Raw genomic sequence first — 17,774 nt, forward strand, 5'->3', positions numbered from 1 at the left:
TGTATTTTAAAATTATTATGACCGGAGTCTCGATGTCGCCCGCCACTCTCTCTCCAGCTTTCCGGTCCCGCGTTGCCACGTAGGAGTGGGTCCCGGATCAGGTGTACTAATCGAGCTACAAGATGTTGGCGCGTGGTGGCACGGACTGATGCGGACCGTTGGTATAGTGGACGGCATGTTCAATGAAAAAAAAAAGCTCACGTGGCTGCATTTTAGACTATTAAAGTTAGAGAAAGTGCCATTTTGCAGCTTTCTATTTAATTAATTCATTGTTTTATTGAACGGATTTATTAGAATCTTAGACAACAAGCTAATATATTAATCCTACCGTTAGATTTTTAAACTTGTTGGCTTTAAATTTTTGAGCTTTTGAAGGTTTTCATTAATTGATTTTACCCATAATTTTTTAATAATGTGAAAGATATCAATTAAATAATCTATAATTATTCTAATGGCCATGACAAAATAAAATAAAAGATATTAATTTGTAAGATATTTTTACTTATTTTTTTAATTTAAAAAGTAGGTATATAAAATTCATTGATCTCAAGTTTTCTTAAACTAGCTCATCACACATTTATTGCATGTGAGAGACTCCTGGAAACATTTAAAAAATAAAAAGAACTTGTATCTACATAATGATGATTGAGAAAAGTTTTTATAGTTTTATATATATATATATATATATATATATATGTATGTATGTATAAATTCATTTTAATCTTGTAAGGGCGTTTTAAACAAATAATATCCACACAGATGTGGATTTTTTAAAAAATGTCTAATATCTATGAACACATAATGTTTAATGTTTCAAATAAGAAAGTTATGTGGTGTTTGTTTTTTTGATTTTTTGTTGAAAGCAATTTGTTTTCAAAATTTAAGTTGTTTATTTTTTTATTTTTTTTATAACCTATTATAAACTTTTTATTAAATGGAAAAAGTCAAAATATATAGTTTTTTTTTAATAAAAAAGATAATATATTGATTTTTATTTATTTTTTAATATTTAATAAAAATAAAATATTATAAAAAAAAACAACCTAATATTTAACATTATTAAACATCAAAGTTCTATTTAAAATTAAGTAAAAAAACAAACACCACTATATACTTGCTCCAAATGGTAAAAGATTTATTTTCTCAAATCTCATAGACATGTAGGGTTGATCCGATTCCAAGCTTTTAGGAAGGAAAGTTTACCTTACTATACGTCTATACCATATGAAAGGAGGATGGGATAAGAGAAAAAGATATTACTTTTTCAAAGGCCGCCTTTTTCTATACATTTATCTTTCTTTATCCTTTTAATCAGATGAGTATAGACTATAAAGAGAGAAAAGATAGGTCCACTTAATAGCCCTTGATATATGAATGGAAAGAATAACAAAGTGAGCAAGAAATGAATAAGTTATAAGTATAAACCTGTAACTCTTTGTGTGAGAAGAGAAAGAGCTCATGTAGAGTGGTGCTCTGTCTCTTTGGTGGTTTGGTGTGGTCTATATTACAGGTCATTCTATGTCAGACCCATAGATATGTCCCATCTTGGTGCGTTTTGTTTCCAGGTACTTCTTGTTTTCCTCTGTAATGGGAGTCAACACCGGAACCCGCCCAACAACTGCTAACCCATATCCCTTCAGACCGGTGAACTTGGCAGGGTTGTTGGTCATTAGCTGCATGGTTCTTACTCCTATATCTCTTAGGATCTGTTGGCACCAAAGTGAAACAACTTGGGTCAGGACCAGGACTCAAGACTCATGCCCTTGAGGGCAAAAAAAAAAAAAGAGTCTGCCAAGTTGCTGACCTGGGCACCAATCCCATACTCACGAGCATCAACTGCTAACCCAAGTTCTAGATTGGCTTCAACTGTGTCATGACCTTCGTCTTGTAAGTTATAGGCCCGAAGTTTGTGACCAAGACCAATCCCCCTCCCTTCATGACCTCGGAGATAGACCACAACTCCTCTGCCGGCTTGCTCGACTAACTGCATTGCCAAATCCAACTGGTTGCCACAATCACATCGAGCTGATCCGAATATGTCCCCAGTTAAACACTCTGAGTGAACTCTTACTAGGACATCTTGCCCTTGTCCAATGCTTCCCTGTTGAGTTTTGAAGCCCCGGTTTATTGCTCAACAGAAGTTGAGATAGCAGTGCCATATCAAATTAGTTAAACAGAGGTTCTTTTTGAAGAAGTAATCAAGTATTAATACCTTTACAATGGCTACATGCTCTGTTCCATCTAGCTTTGAGCGATAGCAGTAAGCCTGAAATAGACCCCATTTAGTTGGTAGTCTGGAAATAGCAGTTCTTTCGACCAGTTTTTCCCTCTTTCTCCTATATCTACAGGCAGAGTGCATAATGGCCGTACATAAACACAGCCCAGAAACATAGTTCAGAAAAAATAAATGAAAAACACCAAAAATATTGTGAAACTTTTATCAATAAAATGAAAGATGACAAAAAAAAAAAAGTACAGTAAATGAGACCAAGAAAACAGAGGAATGCATATTTAGAAATGTTAAGCTAAGTGCAAACAAACAAGTGAATATCTATGTTGGATTGTGAAGTCTGAATGAATATTGTTGCACTACATAGGGATGTCTAGGATTGAGCACCCAGCGATCGAATTGTACGATCAGCTCGCAGGTCGCAGGAGTTTAAGGGGTATTGTATTTTTAATCCATTTAGGTTTCATTTTATAGAAAAAAAAAATTAGAATGTAATCATAATTGAGGGGAGAGAGCTTTCACTATTATAGCCCTTCATTTTTATTACCAGATTTTTTAGTATTGATGCACTCCATGAAGATCATATTAATCACGAACCACGCCAAAAATCTCGTCTTTTCTTTATTTTTGCTCTGTGTGGTTTGGTTAACAATCTCAAGTATATTAAACAGAAGAGAGGGTTGCATTGCTCACCTGATCAAATCAGTTATTGAGACCATTGGGATGCTGTGCTCCAAGGCCAACTTTCTTAAACTGGGCAAAGTGGCTATAGAACCATCATCTCCATCAACAATAGCTGAAAGAACAGAAATTGGCTGCAAGCCCGCCAGCATGACCAAATCTACGGAAGCCTCGGTATGACCAGCTCTTCTCAGAACTCCGCCTTCTCGGTACTTGAGGGGAAAAACATGGCCTGGCCTTCTGAAGTCTTGTGGTGTAGAAATAGGAGATGAAAGAGCGAGAACAGTTTTTGCCCTGTCTGATGCTGATACTCCAGTGGAAGTTCCAGCTTTTGCGTCCTAAACAATCAAACAGTGGTACTTGAGTAACCTGCATTAGCTTATTTCATGGCTTTTCAAATCAAGTTCATATTTCTTATGTACTCAGATTATTGTGAACCAAACAATACCACTGTGATTGTGAAAGTGGGAGCAGAAGAATCTTTATCTTCGCTGTCAGGTGACATTAGAGGGAGCTTCAGTCTCTCAAGGTGCTCCTCTTTCATGCCTACAGACACAATTCCCGACCCATGCTTAACCATAAATGCCATGTCCCGAGGACTAGTAAGAGATGCAGCCATGACAAGGTTCCCTTCAGCTTTCCCAATTTCATCATCTACTACAATCACAAACTAACACAATTTGAAGTAATGGGTCAACAAGTTTTTCTCGATTTTCCTGGAATTTTAATATTAAAGAATTCAAGAGACCAGCGAATATGCAACCTTTCCTTGACGCAGTGTATTGAGAGCTTGCTCGATGGAAGAGAACCCCTCAGATGGGCTGTCAGGATCACCCTCAGCATCGCTAACGAAGAAATCAATGGTTTCGGGGGTAATTTCAGCATCCAGTGTCCCAAATGGCGCTGAAGTCGGCCCCTCAAGAGCACCCAACACAGACCCATTTTCATTTGCCTTGAGAGGAATCTTATCAAAGACGTTTCCAGCTCCAACTCCAGACACCCCAACAGCCCAGCAAGTGGAACACCACCTGTGCCTGGAAAGCCCAACCCCAATCCCAACCCCAATACTCTGTGGAGCCGCAAGAGAGCGAGGAAAGCTGAAAGATAACCATCGTTAAAGTATAAATCAATTCAAAAAGACACCATACAGATGTGGATGAAGAGAAAGCAGACAGTTGGGTATCATACCTTGAACTGATGAATATGTGGGGGAAGAGAGGGTGAGGAAACAGAACGGAGTCCATGGAGGGCTGAGCGTTTGAGCTGAGGAGGTTTGAGGACGATATTCACAACTCAGAAGCTTCTGAAACTGGCCCTTTCGGTAGCTTTGCTTTTATAGTTTGCACTTGGACTTGCCATATTGGAGAAGAAAAGCCCACCTCAAGTTCTGGATGTGTATAGCCGTTATCCAAATTTCTTAATCATTGGCTTGTACGGTGCTTTTAGCCACATGCATACTAATCACCAATTTCTACACTTCACTCGGAGTCGGATTCCCACTTCATTTAAGCTAACAAGGAAAGTACGCAACCATCTCCCTTCTCCTTGTCGAATACACTAAGCCCAAACATTTACATACTTTCCAACCTTTCATTCTCATTGTCTAGTACAAAATCCAAACATTTGCACAATGTTTGACCTTTTCGGTCTAAAGCCATCCTTGGTGTTCTAAGTTAGAGCATTTGCACAATGTTCGGTCTTTTAGATTTGGACATTACTGCGGCCTAGCATTCTGCTTTGGGCGGTAGGCCCACGTAAATGTCGTTTGCGAACTCAACCTTGGCCCTCGGCTTGAGCCATTCCAAGCTCATATGAAATCCTTATTCAGCCCAATCGGACCGGCCCATAGTCATACCCATAAACCCCTGCTGCCTTCTTCTCCAACCCCAAACCCTAGAGGCACGCCACCACAGGTCTCTCCATATTCACTCCACTACGTAGATATTTCATATGGTTTTTCAATAAAACTGACTTTTATATATATTTTGAATTTTCCTTGTTGATTAGGGTTTCTATTTGATTGAAAGGGTGACAGTTTGTTCAGCAATCAATGGCTCCTGCTAAAGGTAGTCGTTCAATCTCTGAAGTGTGTTATTATTCATGTATGTGATTGGTTTTTCATATAAAGGTGGGCTTGTTGGTTTGTACCATGGTTTTGTCATATTTTCAAGGTATATTCCAATGCTGGTTCATTTCTGTATCCCCTTCTGTTTGATTACTGGGAAAGCCAGGGAAAGGGAGGAAAATGAAACTGTGGATCTTAGGTTTTGTGTTGGTTTGGATTTTAAGAAAATGAAAAACTCGTTTTGACTAAGGTGAATAACAGCAGTTTGCTAGGTTGGGTGGAGGTGTCTGTATTCGAGGCTTTGAAAGGTAGAATTCTGAGGGTGCCTCTTTTTCTCTCTCCTAAGGAAAAAGTGGGAATTCCCTTGCAAAAGTGGGTTCATATCATGTTTGTGTGACTAATACGTATACTGTGATTTGAGTAATTGGGTGATGGCTTTTTGGCTATTATGGTTCATGTTCTTTTTTAGTGGGAATAGAACTCAGAAATGTAGGAATAGATCAAGAATATAAATTTTGGATGGATACAGATGGAAGGATCTGTAAAAATGCAAATGCGACAGTATGATTGATGGTATTGCCTGGCATACCTTCCAACTTCAATCATTCACATTTGGTAATGGGGATTGCACTATAGTCATTGAAGTTATAGGCCTATAAGAAGTTGGGATATGGTTAAGCGATGGAATATTGATTAATTGAATCTTTGAAGTTGGATTGGATCTGTATATTGCTCTGAGATCTCCGATTTTCAAAACAAAACCTCTGTCTCAAAAGGAATTCAAAACCTTATGCCTTGTTTGGTGCTTTTTATATTGCCTATTTTGAGCCAAAAATGAAAAGATACCCTATTTTAATAGTATTATTTTGTTGGGGAATATGAGTTTATGGTATTTTATCTCTATTTTATTTTTAATTGTTTTCATTAAATGAGCTCGCTTGAGGGTCAATTTTCTCACTTTTAAAAACATGAATGGAGAATGTGTTTTAATAAAGTGCACTCAAATTACCCCACGCTAGGAAACATAGAAAAGAAATGAAAGTAACAGTATTTTATGTTCTCTCTTTCTTCCTTCTCTATCTAAATGATATGTCTCTCATGTAGCTGATAGTTCAAAAAAGGCTGACCCAAAGGCACAAGCCGCAAAGGCTGCTAAAGCAGTCAAATTGGGTGCATCAACTTTCAAGAAGAAAGCGAAGAAGATTAGAACGTCAGTTACCTTTCATCGACCAAAGACATTGAAGAAGGAAAGAAATCCCAAGTATCCTCGCATCAGTGCTCCTTCAAGGAACAAGCTTGACCAGTATCAGATTCTCAAATATCCTCTCACCACTGAGTCTGCAATGAAGAAAATTGAAGACAACAACACTTTGGTTTTCATTGTTGACATTCGTGCCAACAAGAAGAAGATAAAGGATGCTGTTAAAAAGATGTATGATATTCAGACCAAGAAAGTGAATACCCTGATCAGGTATCAATATTTTTATTCCAATTATATTTTTTATTATCCCTGAGTATACAGCAGTTATTGGATAGTCGATAAAGATATCAGACTTTTCAAAGTTAGATTCCATGTAATTTGGCATGAAGTATCCTCTTTTTGCCAAAAGTATGCATTGGAATCTTTATAGTTTTCTTACTCAATATTCAAAGAATCCCTGTTTCTACAACAGCTTCACTTCATTTCCTGAAAAATGTTATTTGATAGTTAATGGCATCAGTATTTAGGAATTTGGAAGACTGCTCCAGAAGTTAAATATGGGTAAAATTTTGCTTATATCCGTGAATGGATAAGCTTAGCAGTTAATGTTGTACTCAAACTAACTATTGCTGACATCGGTTTCCCAAAAAAAGGGAGGACTATCCTGCTGAAATGATGGCATTGAAGCAGAAGTGGGAGGTTTTTTTTTCCCTGTTTGGCAAATGGAGGAGGGGCCATGGGAATGATTAAGGGAAAGAAAAAAATGCAAAGGAAAATGGTTTTCTCATGTTTGGTTTCACTATAATTTTTTTTTTAAATTAAATATAATTAAAATTAGTTAGAAATTTATACATTTTAAGATTATTTAATCTTTATATATTGGAGGAAATTAAGTGAAATGAGTTTGAAGAAATATATAAAAATAATTTATTAATTTTAAATATATTTTTTATTTTACTTCATTTTTTCTTTCCTTCTACTTTTTCTCTTTATTTTCTTTTCCTCACATTTTTCCTCAAATTTTCTGGGAACCAAACATAGCCTAAGTTGTTAACCCAAATTATAGGGAATGATTAAGTTGTTAACCCAATCATGTAGCTGCCTCTATGGCAAAAGGTAACAGCTTCATATGGTCTCCACTATGGATAGCTAGTTGCCAATGTACTGATTCAAATGCTGAAAAAATTGCTTAGTAGAAGTTTATCAAAAAAACAAAACAAAAGTTCCAGGATTTAGGATAGCCAACAAAAATCTTAGTCAATGAGACAAGGGAATGGTGCTATCATGACCTCCCTGACTTAATCTCTATATTAAGTCCTGATGACTCAATTTCTGTTAGTTTCTGATGGCTTAAACCTTTCAAGTGAAAATTAGTGGGGCACACCGTATAGCTAACCTTCACTTGTTGCTGAATTCATACTGGTTGAGTAGATTCCAAAAACATTGAAATGTTTCCACAGTTTACTCTGCAACCCCATAGAAAAGGCCAAATCTATAGCATCAGCCTGTTTCAACTGGTTTAGCCATTTGTTTGGTGAAAATATGAAGGCTGACTTCTTAGGAGTTGCTTTCAATCACATCTGTAAGTTGAGGGGATCCGAATATCTATGCCCATTGTAAGATATAATTATCATATATGCAGAATTGGTCTCAAGTTGAAGATATAATTCTTGTATCTGGATAATTGGTCTGAATTATCTAAATTATGTATCCTTTAAATGGTCGATTAGATTGGATAAACTTAATTATGAATATCCTGAGCAAGAATGTTCTTTTGCTGGGAAATATTTTCGACAACTCTTCTGACATTAATTTTTGTGATCCAGGCCTGATGGTACCAAGAAGGCGTATGTTAGGTTGACCCCAGACTATGATGCCTTGGATGTGGCCAACAAAATTGGGATCATCTAAGGTAGGATCTGTCTACATTTCTGGTGTCTTCTTGATCAATGCTCCAGAGTAGGACAGTCCCACTAGGATTTGAATCAGCAGGGAGGGTTGTGAAGGGTTGTAATGTTGTAGTACTGCTGGTAATATTTTGGTGTTCTGCAGGTTCTCTGCCAGTGAAACAGAGTAGGATCTTTGCATTTTTCTTGAAATATGGAATTCACTTAATATATCTTACTTTTTACTGATGCTTCCAAGGAAGGTTGGGGTTTGATATTAAATCAAACCAATTAGGCAGGGGCATTATTCGAAATAGTCTCCCTAATGAGCACGCCCACATACCTCATGCCTCTTTCTATTAGCAGACAAAGAAACACTCCTCCATGAGCGTATTCTTTGACATGGAGTGGGCTCTTATAAATTCAACGAAAGAGATTGCGTTAAAATTGAGCGATATGATGGAGAATATGAAGCTCCATGGAATCTGTCCAAGGTGGGTAGCAGGTTCTCTGATCCCAAATGTTTTTGTGGAGGGGCTGTTTAATCATTTTCTGGACACTGCTAATTTTGATGATGAATTAACAGGACCCCCACCATTACAGCTTTCGCATCTTCTTCTTTTCTGATTTCCCCTCAACACCAGTTCGATTCCAGACATCTAGAAGTTTGCGTCGTGTAACACAAGTATATATATAATTATTTTCGAGAATAAAATTTTATTTCTGAATTATTTTTCACTTATGCCTATGTTCGATTCTCTGAAAATCATTTTCTTTAACTTTATTTTTATTTCTTTGATGTTTCTCGGGAATCAAACATAATTTAAAGGTATCGTAAAATTGTTTGAAAGCTTTTTGAAAAAATTGTGGTATCAATCGTGTGTTTGAAAATCGTGGCATCGATTGAGTGTTTGCTTATTTTCCTTGAAGGAGATATACATGAGCAATAAAAAAGATTGTAAAATATTTTTTCATATTTTTAATCATTTCTTAAAATAAATTATAAAAAATAATTAAAAATAACTTGAAATTGTTTTAAACAACTTAAAAGTCAACAGGGTATGATCCAAATTTAGAAAAAATGAGAAATGGAACATGAGTTGTATCGAGGTCGGTTTGCCTAAAATTTGAAGGGGACAAGACAAGGTTGAAGATGGTTGGTTGATCAGTATTTCTTCACTATTTTATTTTTTAAAATTGATTTATAAGATTAAAGTCAACAGTGGGTTGCCTAGTGTTGGGTCCCACCACCCAACATTCCATTCATTATATCTAATTGCACCACCAAAACGACACCGTTTGGATCCCCATCAACTGAACCCTCCCTCTGCTTTGCGGGAGTATAATAATAGTAATAAAGAAATGCGAGCAGCATGGACTGGCATTGGCAGCGCAAAAGAGCGACGTAATGATGTTTGGTGGAAAAGAAACCAAAGGAAATCAAAAGAAACTGTTTCTTTCACTTATTAGGAAACGCCTAGCAAAAAGCATGGACAGCATTTGAAACGGTGCAGGAAAGGCAGCATTCATTTCGAGAGAGAAAAAGCAGTGAAAACGATGAGAGAACGGTGCTGTGACGACACTGTCGGAGGAGAGTATTGTGCTGTTTCCATCCTTTTTGTACTTGGCGGGTGACTTTATCAGAGGTACGGACGGACGGACAAGAACCTTGGCAATTCAATTCTCTGATTTTCATCTGGAATTCACTAAAAAAACAAAACAAGGGGTTGTTTTGAATTTCCTGAATCCCAGGGTTCTAGGGCTTTAGCGAAGATGATGATATCGAGAGGCCTCTTTGGATGGTCCCCGCCGCATATACAGCCATTAACGCCGGTATCGGAGGTGTCGGAGCCGCCGGAGTCTCCTTCGCCGTACTTGGAACAGAGTAATGACGCGGGGCCAGCGCCCGCGGAGGACGATCAGGAGATTGACGAGGGGGAGGAGATGGAGCAGCCGCCGGCGGCTGTGCCTTTCTCGCGGCTCTTTGCTTGCGCCGACCGACTGGATTGGGTTCTGATGATCGTAGGATCAGTGGCTGCTGCGGCTCACGGCGCAGCTCTGGTCATATATTTGCATTTTTTCGGCAAGGTTATTCAGTTGTTGAGTTATCGTCATCCAGAGGAATCAGATGAGCTATTTCAGAAGTTCAATCAGGTGGTTTAAATCCCAATTCAACTTTTCTCCTATGTTCAAATAACATTTCTGATACATGTAAATACTATTTAGCTGATTGGGAATATGTTGAGATTGGTATGTTGGCGATAAACATTGGAAAGGATAAAAATGAAAAATGAATTTTAAGTCTTATAATGCTCATTAATGGGGGGGGGGGGGGGGGGGGGGGGGGGGGGGACCTGGAGAAACTAAAATCTCACCAATTTGATTAGTAGGCAAGTTGGGTTTGTGCTTTCTTGGCAAATTGAAACAGCCTAACCATTCAAGTGGAAGCTTTGTTTTCCTTCTTTACCTTTTTTTCTTGATGTCAATTATTGTTTCAGTTGGAAGTTCAAATGCCCTCCTGTTCTATTTGATTTGGATTTCAAAAACTAGTATTTCTTTCTTAGATTGAGTTTGCTTCAATGGAAAACTTTTCCTAGCATAAGTTTTTTGTGAGAAAAAGAAGATGTTTTCACTAAAGCCAACTGGAGAGACATGATAGATTTTTCCCAGGCTTCAAAACAGTTGTTTGTTTGGAAATGTAGGGATGGTTTTACTTGGGCCTGAGCTGAAACGCCTAATGACTGTGAAACACATTGCCAGCTGTAGAATGCTGGTTATTACATTGATTAACTTCATCCTCTCCAATCCTGAAGTTAGAGGGTACAGATGGAATTTCTTGTCTGTAAGAAATTCCAATGGGATTTCTGATTTAGATATGGTGTTCTCCATGGAAAATTGCTGTGGTTCATGATGCTTTGATTGCACGTGATGTTGGAATTTTTCCATGTTCGATTTCCAGCCTTCTTCATATTCTGAGTTTTTATTTTTTCATTAATGTGTGTTCTTAATTGAGCTTTCTCTTGTTTGTTGGTTTTCTTATTAGATCAGATCAGTTTTTATTATGACAATGAGTCTTAATTTTCATTTTTTTATTATGTGTTAATATAAATTTGTAACATTGGAAGTTGTAAGCATTTATACATTACTTTCTTATTGAAAATAGAATTTATTAATTGAACTTGTCTTTTTTATTCTGCAGCATTCTCTGCACATTATTTATATAGCTTCCGGTGTTTTCCTGGCTGGTTGGATTGGTAAGATTAAAATTTTATTGGTCATTCCTAAAATTCTAGGTTTTAATTCTGCAGACTAAGCTTCTTTATTGTCTCAATAATAATTCCCAATGACTTGATAGAGGTATGGTGCTGGATTCTTACTGGAGAAAGACAGACTGCTGTCATTAGGTCAAAGTATGTACAAGTATTGCTTAACCAGGACATGAGCTTTTTTGACACATATGGGAACAATGGGGACATTGTGAGCCAAGTTTTGAGTGATGTTCTACTCATTCAGTCTGCTCTTAGTGAAAAAGTACGTCCCAAAAAACCTCTACAATATAGGATTTCTTATTGCATTTTTTAAAAGACATTCACAGTAGATTTCCCTTTTTTTTCGTACCTCTTACCTTTGGGGCAGGGAGGGGGTTGGGGTTGGAATTGCAATGCCTGGTTTATTTGTTGTTACCTTAATTATTAGGTTCTGTTGTGACAGGTTGGGAATTATGTTCACAATATGGGAACCTGTTTCAGTGGTCTTGTGATCGGATTCATCAACTGTTGGCAGATTGCACTCATAACATTAGCCACTGGACCGTTTATTGTTGCTGCAGGAGGAATATCTAACATATTTCTCCATAAACTTGCTGAAAATATTCAAGATGCATATGCAGAGGCAGCAAATATGGCTGAGCAGGTTATTCTTCAATTTATTTACATTTTTTCCAAATTTTTCTCTTTAAAAAAAAATCTTTTGATGTTTTTGAAGACTTGAAAAAGATGCAAGCTAATTTTGCACTTTTATTTGTTGTTATTTATCTTTGGTTCCATTAGGAAACTTGACTGATGTTGCTCTTTAGATGCCTCTGAGTTTTTCCACAAAGGTTTGCCTAAAACAAGATTAGTCCATGTGGTAGCATAAAAGAAACAAACAACAACAACAACATACACACACAGAGTGAGAGTGACTGTGATAATAATGTCAACTTGTTATATACACATGATTCTTTTCCTAGGAATCAGCTTGCATAATGTTGTATTAATCAGAAAGAAATGTTGCATGTTTAATAGGCTTCGTGAAAGTCATCCTGCTTGTCTTGAATAAGTTTGAAATGGAAACAGTATTTAACATGTACATGCAGATCTATAGAAGGGTTCCTGTTTCCTTTTTTTTTTTTGTTGTAATGAATGTGTCAAATGGACACAATAAAGTAATAGCCATCACGGTTCCTCTTTCTTCTGGTTTATTTATAACAGGAAATAAAGAGGATAGAATTGGCAAAGAACAAGTATATTTAGTTGAAATGACATATTGGAATCTTGAAACAATTGATTAACCACCCTCTACCTTAATATGTGCCCCATCGTCTGATATGTGTGTGTGTGTGTGCATAATAACCAAGTCAGTGTGTTTTTACTCTAAAAGGACTAAATGTAGTTGTGCTGTTATTGCAGTAGAGCTAGAGTTTTTTGGTTATGAGATGCAATTTCTCTATTTGTGCAGGCAATGTCTTATATTAGGACCTTATGTGCATTCACAAATGAAACACTGGCCAAGTATTCCTATGCAACTTCTCTCCAAGCAACATTGAGATATGGTATATTGATAAGTCTTGTGCAAGGACTTGGTCTTGGCTTCACGTATGGGCTTGCAATATGTTCATGTGCATTACAGTTATGGGTTGGGAGATTGCTAGTTACTCATAGGAAAGCCCATGGTGGCGAAATTATAGCAGCTCTATTTGCTATTATCTTAAGTGGCCTGTAAGCTTCTTCCTCTGGCCTCTGGAGTGGTACTCCTACACCTCTCTCTGCTCCATCTCTCTCTCTTGTTTACTTGAAATTTCTTATGTTTTGTAGTGGACTGAATCAGGCAGCAACAAACTTCTATTCTTTTGACCAAGGGCGAATTGCTGCTTATAGACTTTATGAGATGATAAGCCGTTCAACATCCACCATTAATCAGGATGGGAATACCTTAGTTTCTGTGCAGGGAAATATCGAGTTCCGGAATGTTTACTTCAGCTACCTCTCTCGTCCTGAAATTCCTATCTTAAGTGGGTTTTACTTAACCGTACCTGCTAGAAAAACTGTAGCTCTTGTTGGCAGGAATGGATCAGGAAAAAGTAGTATAATCCCACTCATGGAACGGTTCTATGATCCTACATTAGGTATTAGATACACACTGGTTTCCTATCTTCTTCTTGCCTATTTTCTTTTTCTCTTATGTGAGTCTCATTGGAATCCTTTTGAAAAATCTCTTTTCAGATTTTAATGTTTTAATATCTTTTGGTACAGGAGAGGTACTTTTGGATGGACAAAATATTAAAAGCCTGAAACTGGAATGGTTAAGAAGCCAAATTGGACTTGTGACCCAGGAACCTGCCTTACTAAGTCTGAGCATAAGAGATAACATTGCTTATGGGCGGTCCAATGCTACTTTTGATCAAATTGAAGAAGCTGCTAAAATAGCACATGCACATGCATTTATCAGCTCTCTTGAGAAAGGATATGAAACACAGGTAGAAAGTAAACTGTACTGGACATCTTAAGCACGCATTATGTTCTTGACAATCATTTTTTGATGTTCATCTAATTCAATGCACTGTAGGTGGGTCGAATTGGTTTAGCATTGACAGAAGAGCAAAAAATAAAAATTTCTGTTGCTAGGGCAGTGCTTTCAAACCCATCCATTCTTCTGCTTGATGAAGTTACTGGTGGCCTTGATTTTGAAGCAGAAAGTGCTGTTCAGGAGGCTCTAGACATCCTCATGTTGGGACGATCAACGATAATCATAGCTCGGCAGCTAAGTCTTATAAGGAATGCTGATTACATTGCTGTGATGGAGGAGGGCCAGCTTGTTGAAATGGGTACACATGATGAATTATTAAGCTTGGATGGCCTGTATACAGAACTTCTCAGGTGTGAAGAAGCTACAAAACCTCCTAAAAGGTATATTCTGATCATAAACTTATGCTTCCACAGGACCCAGTGCAGTTTCTTGTATGGTTGTGGTGATGTATTAAATTTGGCAGTCAAAACAAGTAATATTGTCTAGCAATTTTTTTATAAATTGCAAACATGTGTATGTCAATTGTTATGTTGACTTATGCTGATACTTCTCCAGGACACCAATTAGAACGCACAAGGAGAACACAACTTCCCAAGTAGAGAAGGACTCACCAGAAAATAACTCCTTTGAAGAATCATCATCTCCTAAGATGGTTAAGTCACCATCTCTTCAGAGGGTCCATGGTAGTCATGCAATTCGGCCTACAGATGAAACTTATAACTTTCAAGAGTCACCTAAAACTCAGAGCACACCTCCAGATCAAATACTAGAACATGGTTTGTCATTAGACGCAATTGAACAGGAGCCATCAATAAAAAGAGAGGATAGTTTTGGAAAGAGATTACCAGAGTTACCTAAGATTGATGTTACTTCAATAAGTCAACAGGCCTCAAATGATTCAGACCCGGAATCCCCAATTTCACCTCTGCTAAGCACATGCGATCCAAAGAAAGAACGATCCCACTCAAAAAGTTTCAGTCAACCGATTGGTCAGTTAAGTGATGTGGCTATGAAACAGAGGGAGGTGAATGATAAACAATGCCAGAAACCTCCTCCATTTTGGAGGCTCGTAGAGCTTAGTTTGGCAGAATGGTTATATGCAGTTTTAGGAAGTATTGGTGCTGCCGTGTTTGGTTCTTTTATTCCTCTTCTTGCTTATGTTCTTGCACTTATTGTGACGGCATATTATAGACCTGAAGAACATAATCACCTGCAGAATGAGGTGAACAAATGGTGTTTGATCCTCTCATGCATGGGTGTTGTGACAGTGGTCGCCAATTTTTTGCAGCACTTCTATTTTGGTATAATGGGAGAGAAAATGACTGAACGAGTTAGGAGAATGATGTTTTCCGGTAAATAATATCTTCCTCATTCCATGCATGTTTCTTATTAATTTGAGCCTTGATTGTTCTCACCATCAGAGTCGACTTACATTTTTTTCCCATTCAGCAATGCTTAGGAATGAAGTAGGATGGTTTGATGAAGAGGAGAACAGTGTTGATACCTTATCCATGCGCTTGGCCAATGATGCCACATTTGTGCGTGCAGCTTTTAGCAATCGGCTTTCTGTTTTTATCCAGGATAGTGCAGCTGTTGTTGCTGCTGTTATTGTTGGGATGTTGCTTGAGTGGCGATTGGCATTTGTTGCTTTGGGTACCTTACCCATTCTTATTGTTTCTGCTATTGCACAGGTTTGCATTTGTGTCCATATGCTTTTTAATGACAAATATAATATAGTCCATTGTTTATTTCTGTTGTTATTTGATATGTATATATTTTGTTTTTTCTAAATCCTTTTCAATATCCAAATGCACATTCCTGTTGTTTGTATTAGCATTAGTGACTCTGTTATCCATTTTCCACATGCTAAATATTGTAAAACAAGAAGCATGAGATCCTCAAAAACATGTCATCAACTTAGTTTAAATTATTCTGCATAAGTTAATAAACACTACTAGTTGTTGTGATTGATTGATTGATGAAGTGGGAGGTTAACTTGCAATTGAGTTTCTTTTCTTTGTGGTCAAGCATCACATACATGCACGTATTGACCTTCATTCACTTCCTAATGCACCCCTTAATGATATTTTGCAGAAGTTATGGCTTGCTGGGTTCTCAAGGGGCATACAAGAGATGCACAGGAAGGCGTCTATGGTCCTCGAAGATGCAGTTAGAAATATTTACACTGTTGTAGCATACTGTGCTGGAAACAAGGTAATGGAGCTTTATAGACTGCAGCTGAAGAAAATTTATAAGCAAAGCTTCCTTCAAGGAATGGTGATAGGCTTTGCCTTTGGACTTTCGCAATATCTTCTTTTTGCCTGTAATGCTCTTCTTCTTTGGTATACTGCTCACTCCGTTAAAAATGGCTATGTTGGTCTTCCAACAGCACTCAAGGAGTATATGGTATTCTCTTTTGCAACCTTTGCTCTGGTGGAACCATTTGGCCTGGCCCCTTACATACTGAAAAGGCAGAAATCTCTCATTTCAGTTTTTGAAATCATTGATCGTGTCCCTAAGATTGACCCAGATGATAACTCTGCGCTGAAACCTCCTAATGTATATGGAAGCATTGAGTTGAAAAATGTTGATTTCTGTTATCCAACTCACCCAAAATCGATGGTGTTGAACAATTTCAGTCTAAAAGTCAATGGAGGACAAACTGTAGCAATAGTGGGAGTTTCAGGTTCTGGAAAGAGCACTATAATTTCTTTGATAGAGAGGTTTTATGATCCAGTTTCTGGTCAGATTTTATTGGATGGAAGAGATCTAAAACTGTTCAATTTGAGATGGTTGAGGAATCACCTGGGTCTTGTTCAGCAGGAACCTGTAGTGTTTTCAACGACCATTAGAGAAAACATCATATATGCAAGGCATAATGGTACTGAAGCTGAGATGAAAGAGGCAGCAAGAATAGCTAATGCACACCGTTTCATTAGCAGCTTGCCTCATGGTTACGATACTCATGTGGGCATGAGGGGAGTGGATCTAACACCAGGCCAAAAGCAGAGAATTTCAATTGCACGAGTAGTGCTGAAGAATGCACCCATTTTATTACTGGACGAGGCAAGCTCTGCAATTGAGTCTGAATCAAGCCGGGTGGTGCAGGAGGCCCTAGACACACTGATTATGGGGAACAAAACAACCATTCTCATTGCACATACAGCTGCGATGATGAGGCATGTTGACAACATAGTGGTTCTTAATGGAGGCCGGATTGTGGAACAAGGAACTCATGATTCTCTTGTAGCAAGGAATGGTTTATATGTACAGTTAATGCAACCTCACTTTGCAAAGGGTTTGCGGCAGCACCGACTTGTCTAGGATTGGATGGTTGATTCAAATTAGGGTCCTAACTCTGCAAAGGTTTTACAGCAGCTCTGACTTGTTTAAGATTGGAGGGTTGATTCAGATTAGGTTCGGCTCATTGCTAACATTTCTTATTCCCCGAAATTGCTGAATGCTGGAAACATCAAAGCTTGCCAAAGTTTGACCAAGTTGTCTTTCCTAGCAGGGTAGGTGGATTGAAGATGGGATGGTAAAAGTTAACATCGTTGAAATGCAGACGTGGCAATCAGGATCTATGAGCATTATTCGGGTGATGAGGGTTTGGAAATTTTTTTTTGGAGGCATGCATGTGTGGTGTGAGGATGTGGTGTCTCCATGGTATAGCGATTTTGTTAATTTATCAAATTCAGCTGTTCATCTATCTTATGAAGCCCTAGATTGTGGTTTGGTGATCTCATTTTATTTCTTTTTTCCTTTTTTTTTCTTTTTTGGGTTCACCTTTCTGGTGTCTTAGGTGGGTTGAAATGGTTTTGCTGTATACTTTCTTCAATTTTTGTGTAAGTTTGTAAGGAAAAATGAAGTGCCTTCACATTTTCAACAGTTCCACTCTTGTCTTTTACTTTGAGGCGTTTTTCA

At 37.7% G+C, this 17,774-nt stretch overlaps 3 protein-coding genes across 8 annotated transcripts; 2 read left to right on the forward strand and 1 right to left on the reverse strand.

Moving 5' to 3' along the window:
- Positions 1-93: 93 nt before the first annotated feature.
- On the reverse strand, positions 94-4,282 carry LOC100267389 (monofunctional riboflavin biosynthesis protein RIBA 3, chloroplastic). Of its 2 annotated transcripts, XR_002030279.2 has the most exons (8): positions 4,100-4,281; positions 3,675-4,008; positions 3,360-3,581; positions 2,924-3,249; positions 2,213-2,342; positions 1,805-2,101; positions 1,426-1,706; positions 94-205 (listed from the first exon to the last, which is right to left on the reverse strand). XR_002030279.2 is itself a non-coding variant. In XM_002281410.4 (7 exons), exons 1-7 carry the CDS (start codon positions 4,153-4,155, stop codon positions 1,512-1,514), a joined length of 1,560 nt encoding a protein of 519 aa, XP_002281446.1. In that variant the 5' UTR covers positions 4,156-4,282; the 3' UTR covers positions 1,347-1,511. The 2 variants fall into 2 exon arrangements, 1 of the variants encoding a protein (XP_002281446.1); XM_002281410.4 differs by lacking the exon at positions 94-205 and having other exon boundaries at positions 1,347-1,706; positions 4,100-4,282.
- Positions 4,283-4,514: 232 nt separating this feature from the next.
- Positions 4,515-8,312, forward strand: LOC100262091 (60S ribosomal protein L23A-like). Its single transcript, XM_002284409.4, has 4 exons — positions 4,515-4,824; positions 4,919-4,977; positions 6,081-6,447; positions 8,004-8,312. Exons 2-4 carry the CDS (start codon positions 4,962-4,964, stop codon positions 8,086-8,088), a joined length of 468 nt encoding a protein of 155 aa, XP_002284445.1. The 5' UTR covers positions 4,515-4,824; positions 4,919-4,961; the 3' UTR covers positions 8,089-8,312.
- A 981-nt stretch (positions 8,313-9,293) lies between these two features.
- Positions 9,294-17,738, forward strand: LOC100267249 (ABC transporter B family member 20). 5 transcript variants are annotated; one of them, XR_785967.3, is made up of 12 exons: positions 9,294-10,217; positions 11,263-11,317; positions 11,419-11,594; positions 11,775-11,975; positions 12,783-13,042; positions 13,139-13,449; positions 13,577-13,800; positions 13,890-14,230; positions 14,406-15,202; positions 15,300-15,541; positions 15,945-17,267; positions 17,365-17,738. XR_785967.3 is itself a non-coding variant. In XM_010652762.3 (12 exons), exons 2-12 carry the CDS (start codon positions 9,837-9,839, stop codon positions 17,172-17,174), a joined length of 4,218 nt encoding a protein of 1,405 aa, XP_010651064.1. In that variant the 5' UTR covers positions 9,294-9,709; positions 9,816-9,836; the 3' UTR covers positions 17,175-17,738. The 5 variants fall into 5 exon arrangements, 4 of the variants coding, with proteins under 4 accessions (XP_010651064.1, XP_059593429.1, XP_059593430.1 ...); XM_010652762.3 differs by having other exon boundaries at positions 9,294-9,709; positions 9,816-10,217; positions 15,945-17,738; XM_059737446.1 differs by having other exon boundaries at positions 15,945-17,738.
- Positions 17,739-17,774: the final 36 nt, after the last annotated feature.

Source organism: Vitis vinifera, chromosome 6 (genome assembly GCF_030704535.1).
Source record: "Vitis vinifera cultivar Pinot Noir 40024 chromosome 6, ASM3070453v1".
NCBI classification, from domain to species: domain Eukaryota; kingdom Viridiplantae; phylum Streptophyta; class Magnoliopsida; order Vitales; family Vitaceae; genus Vitis; species Vitis vinifera.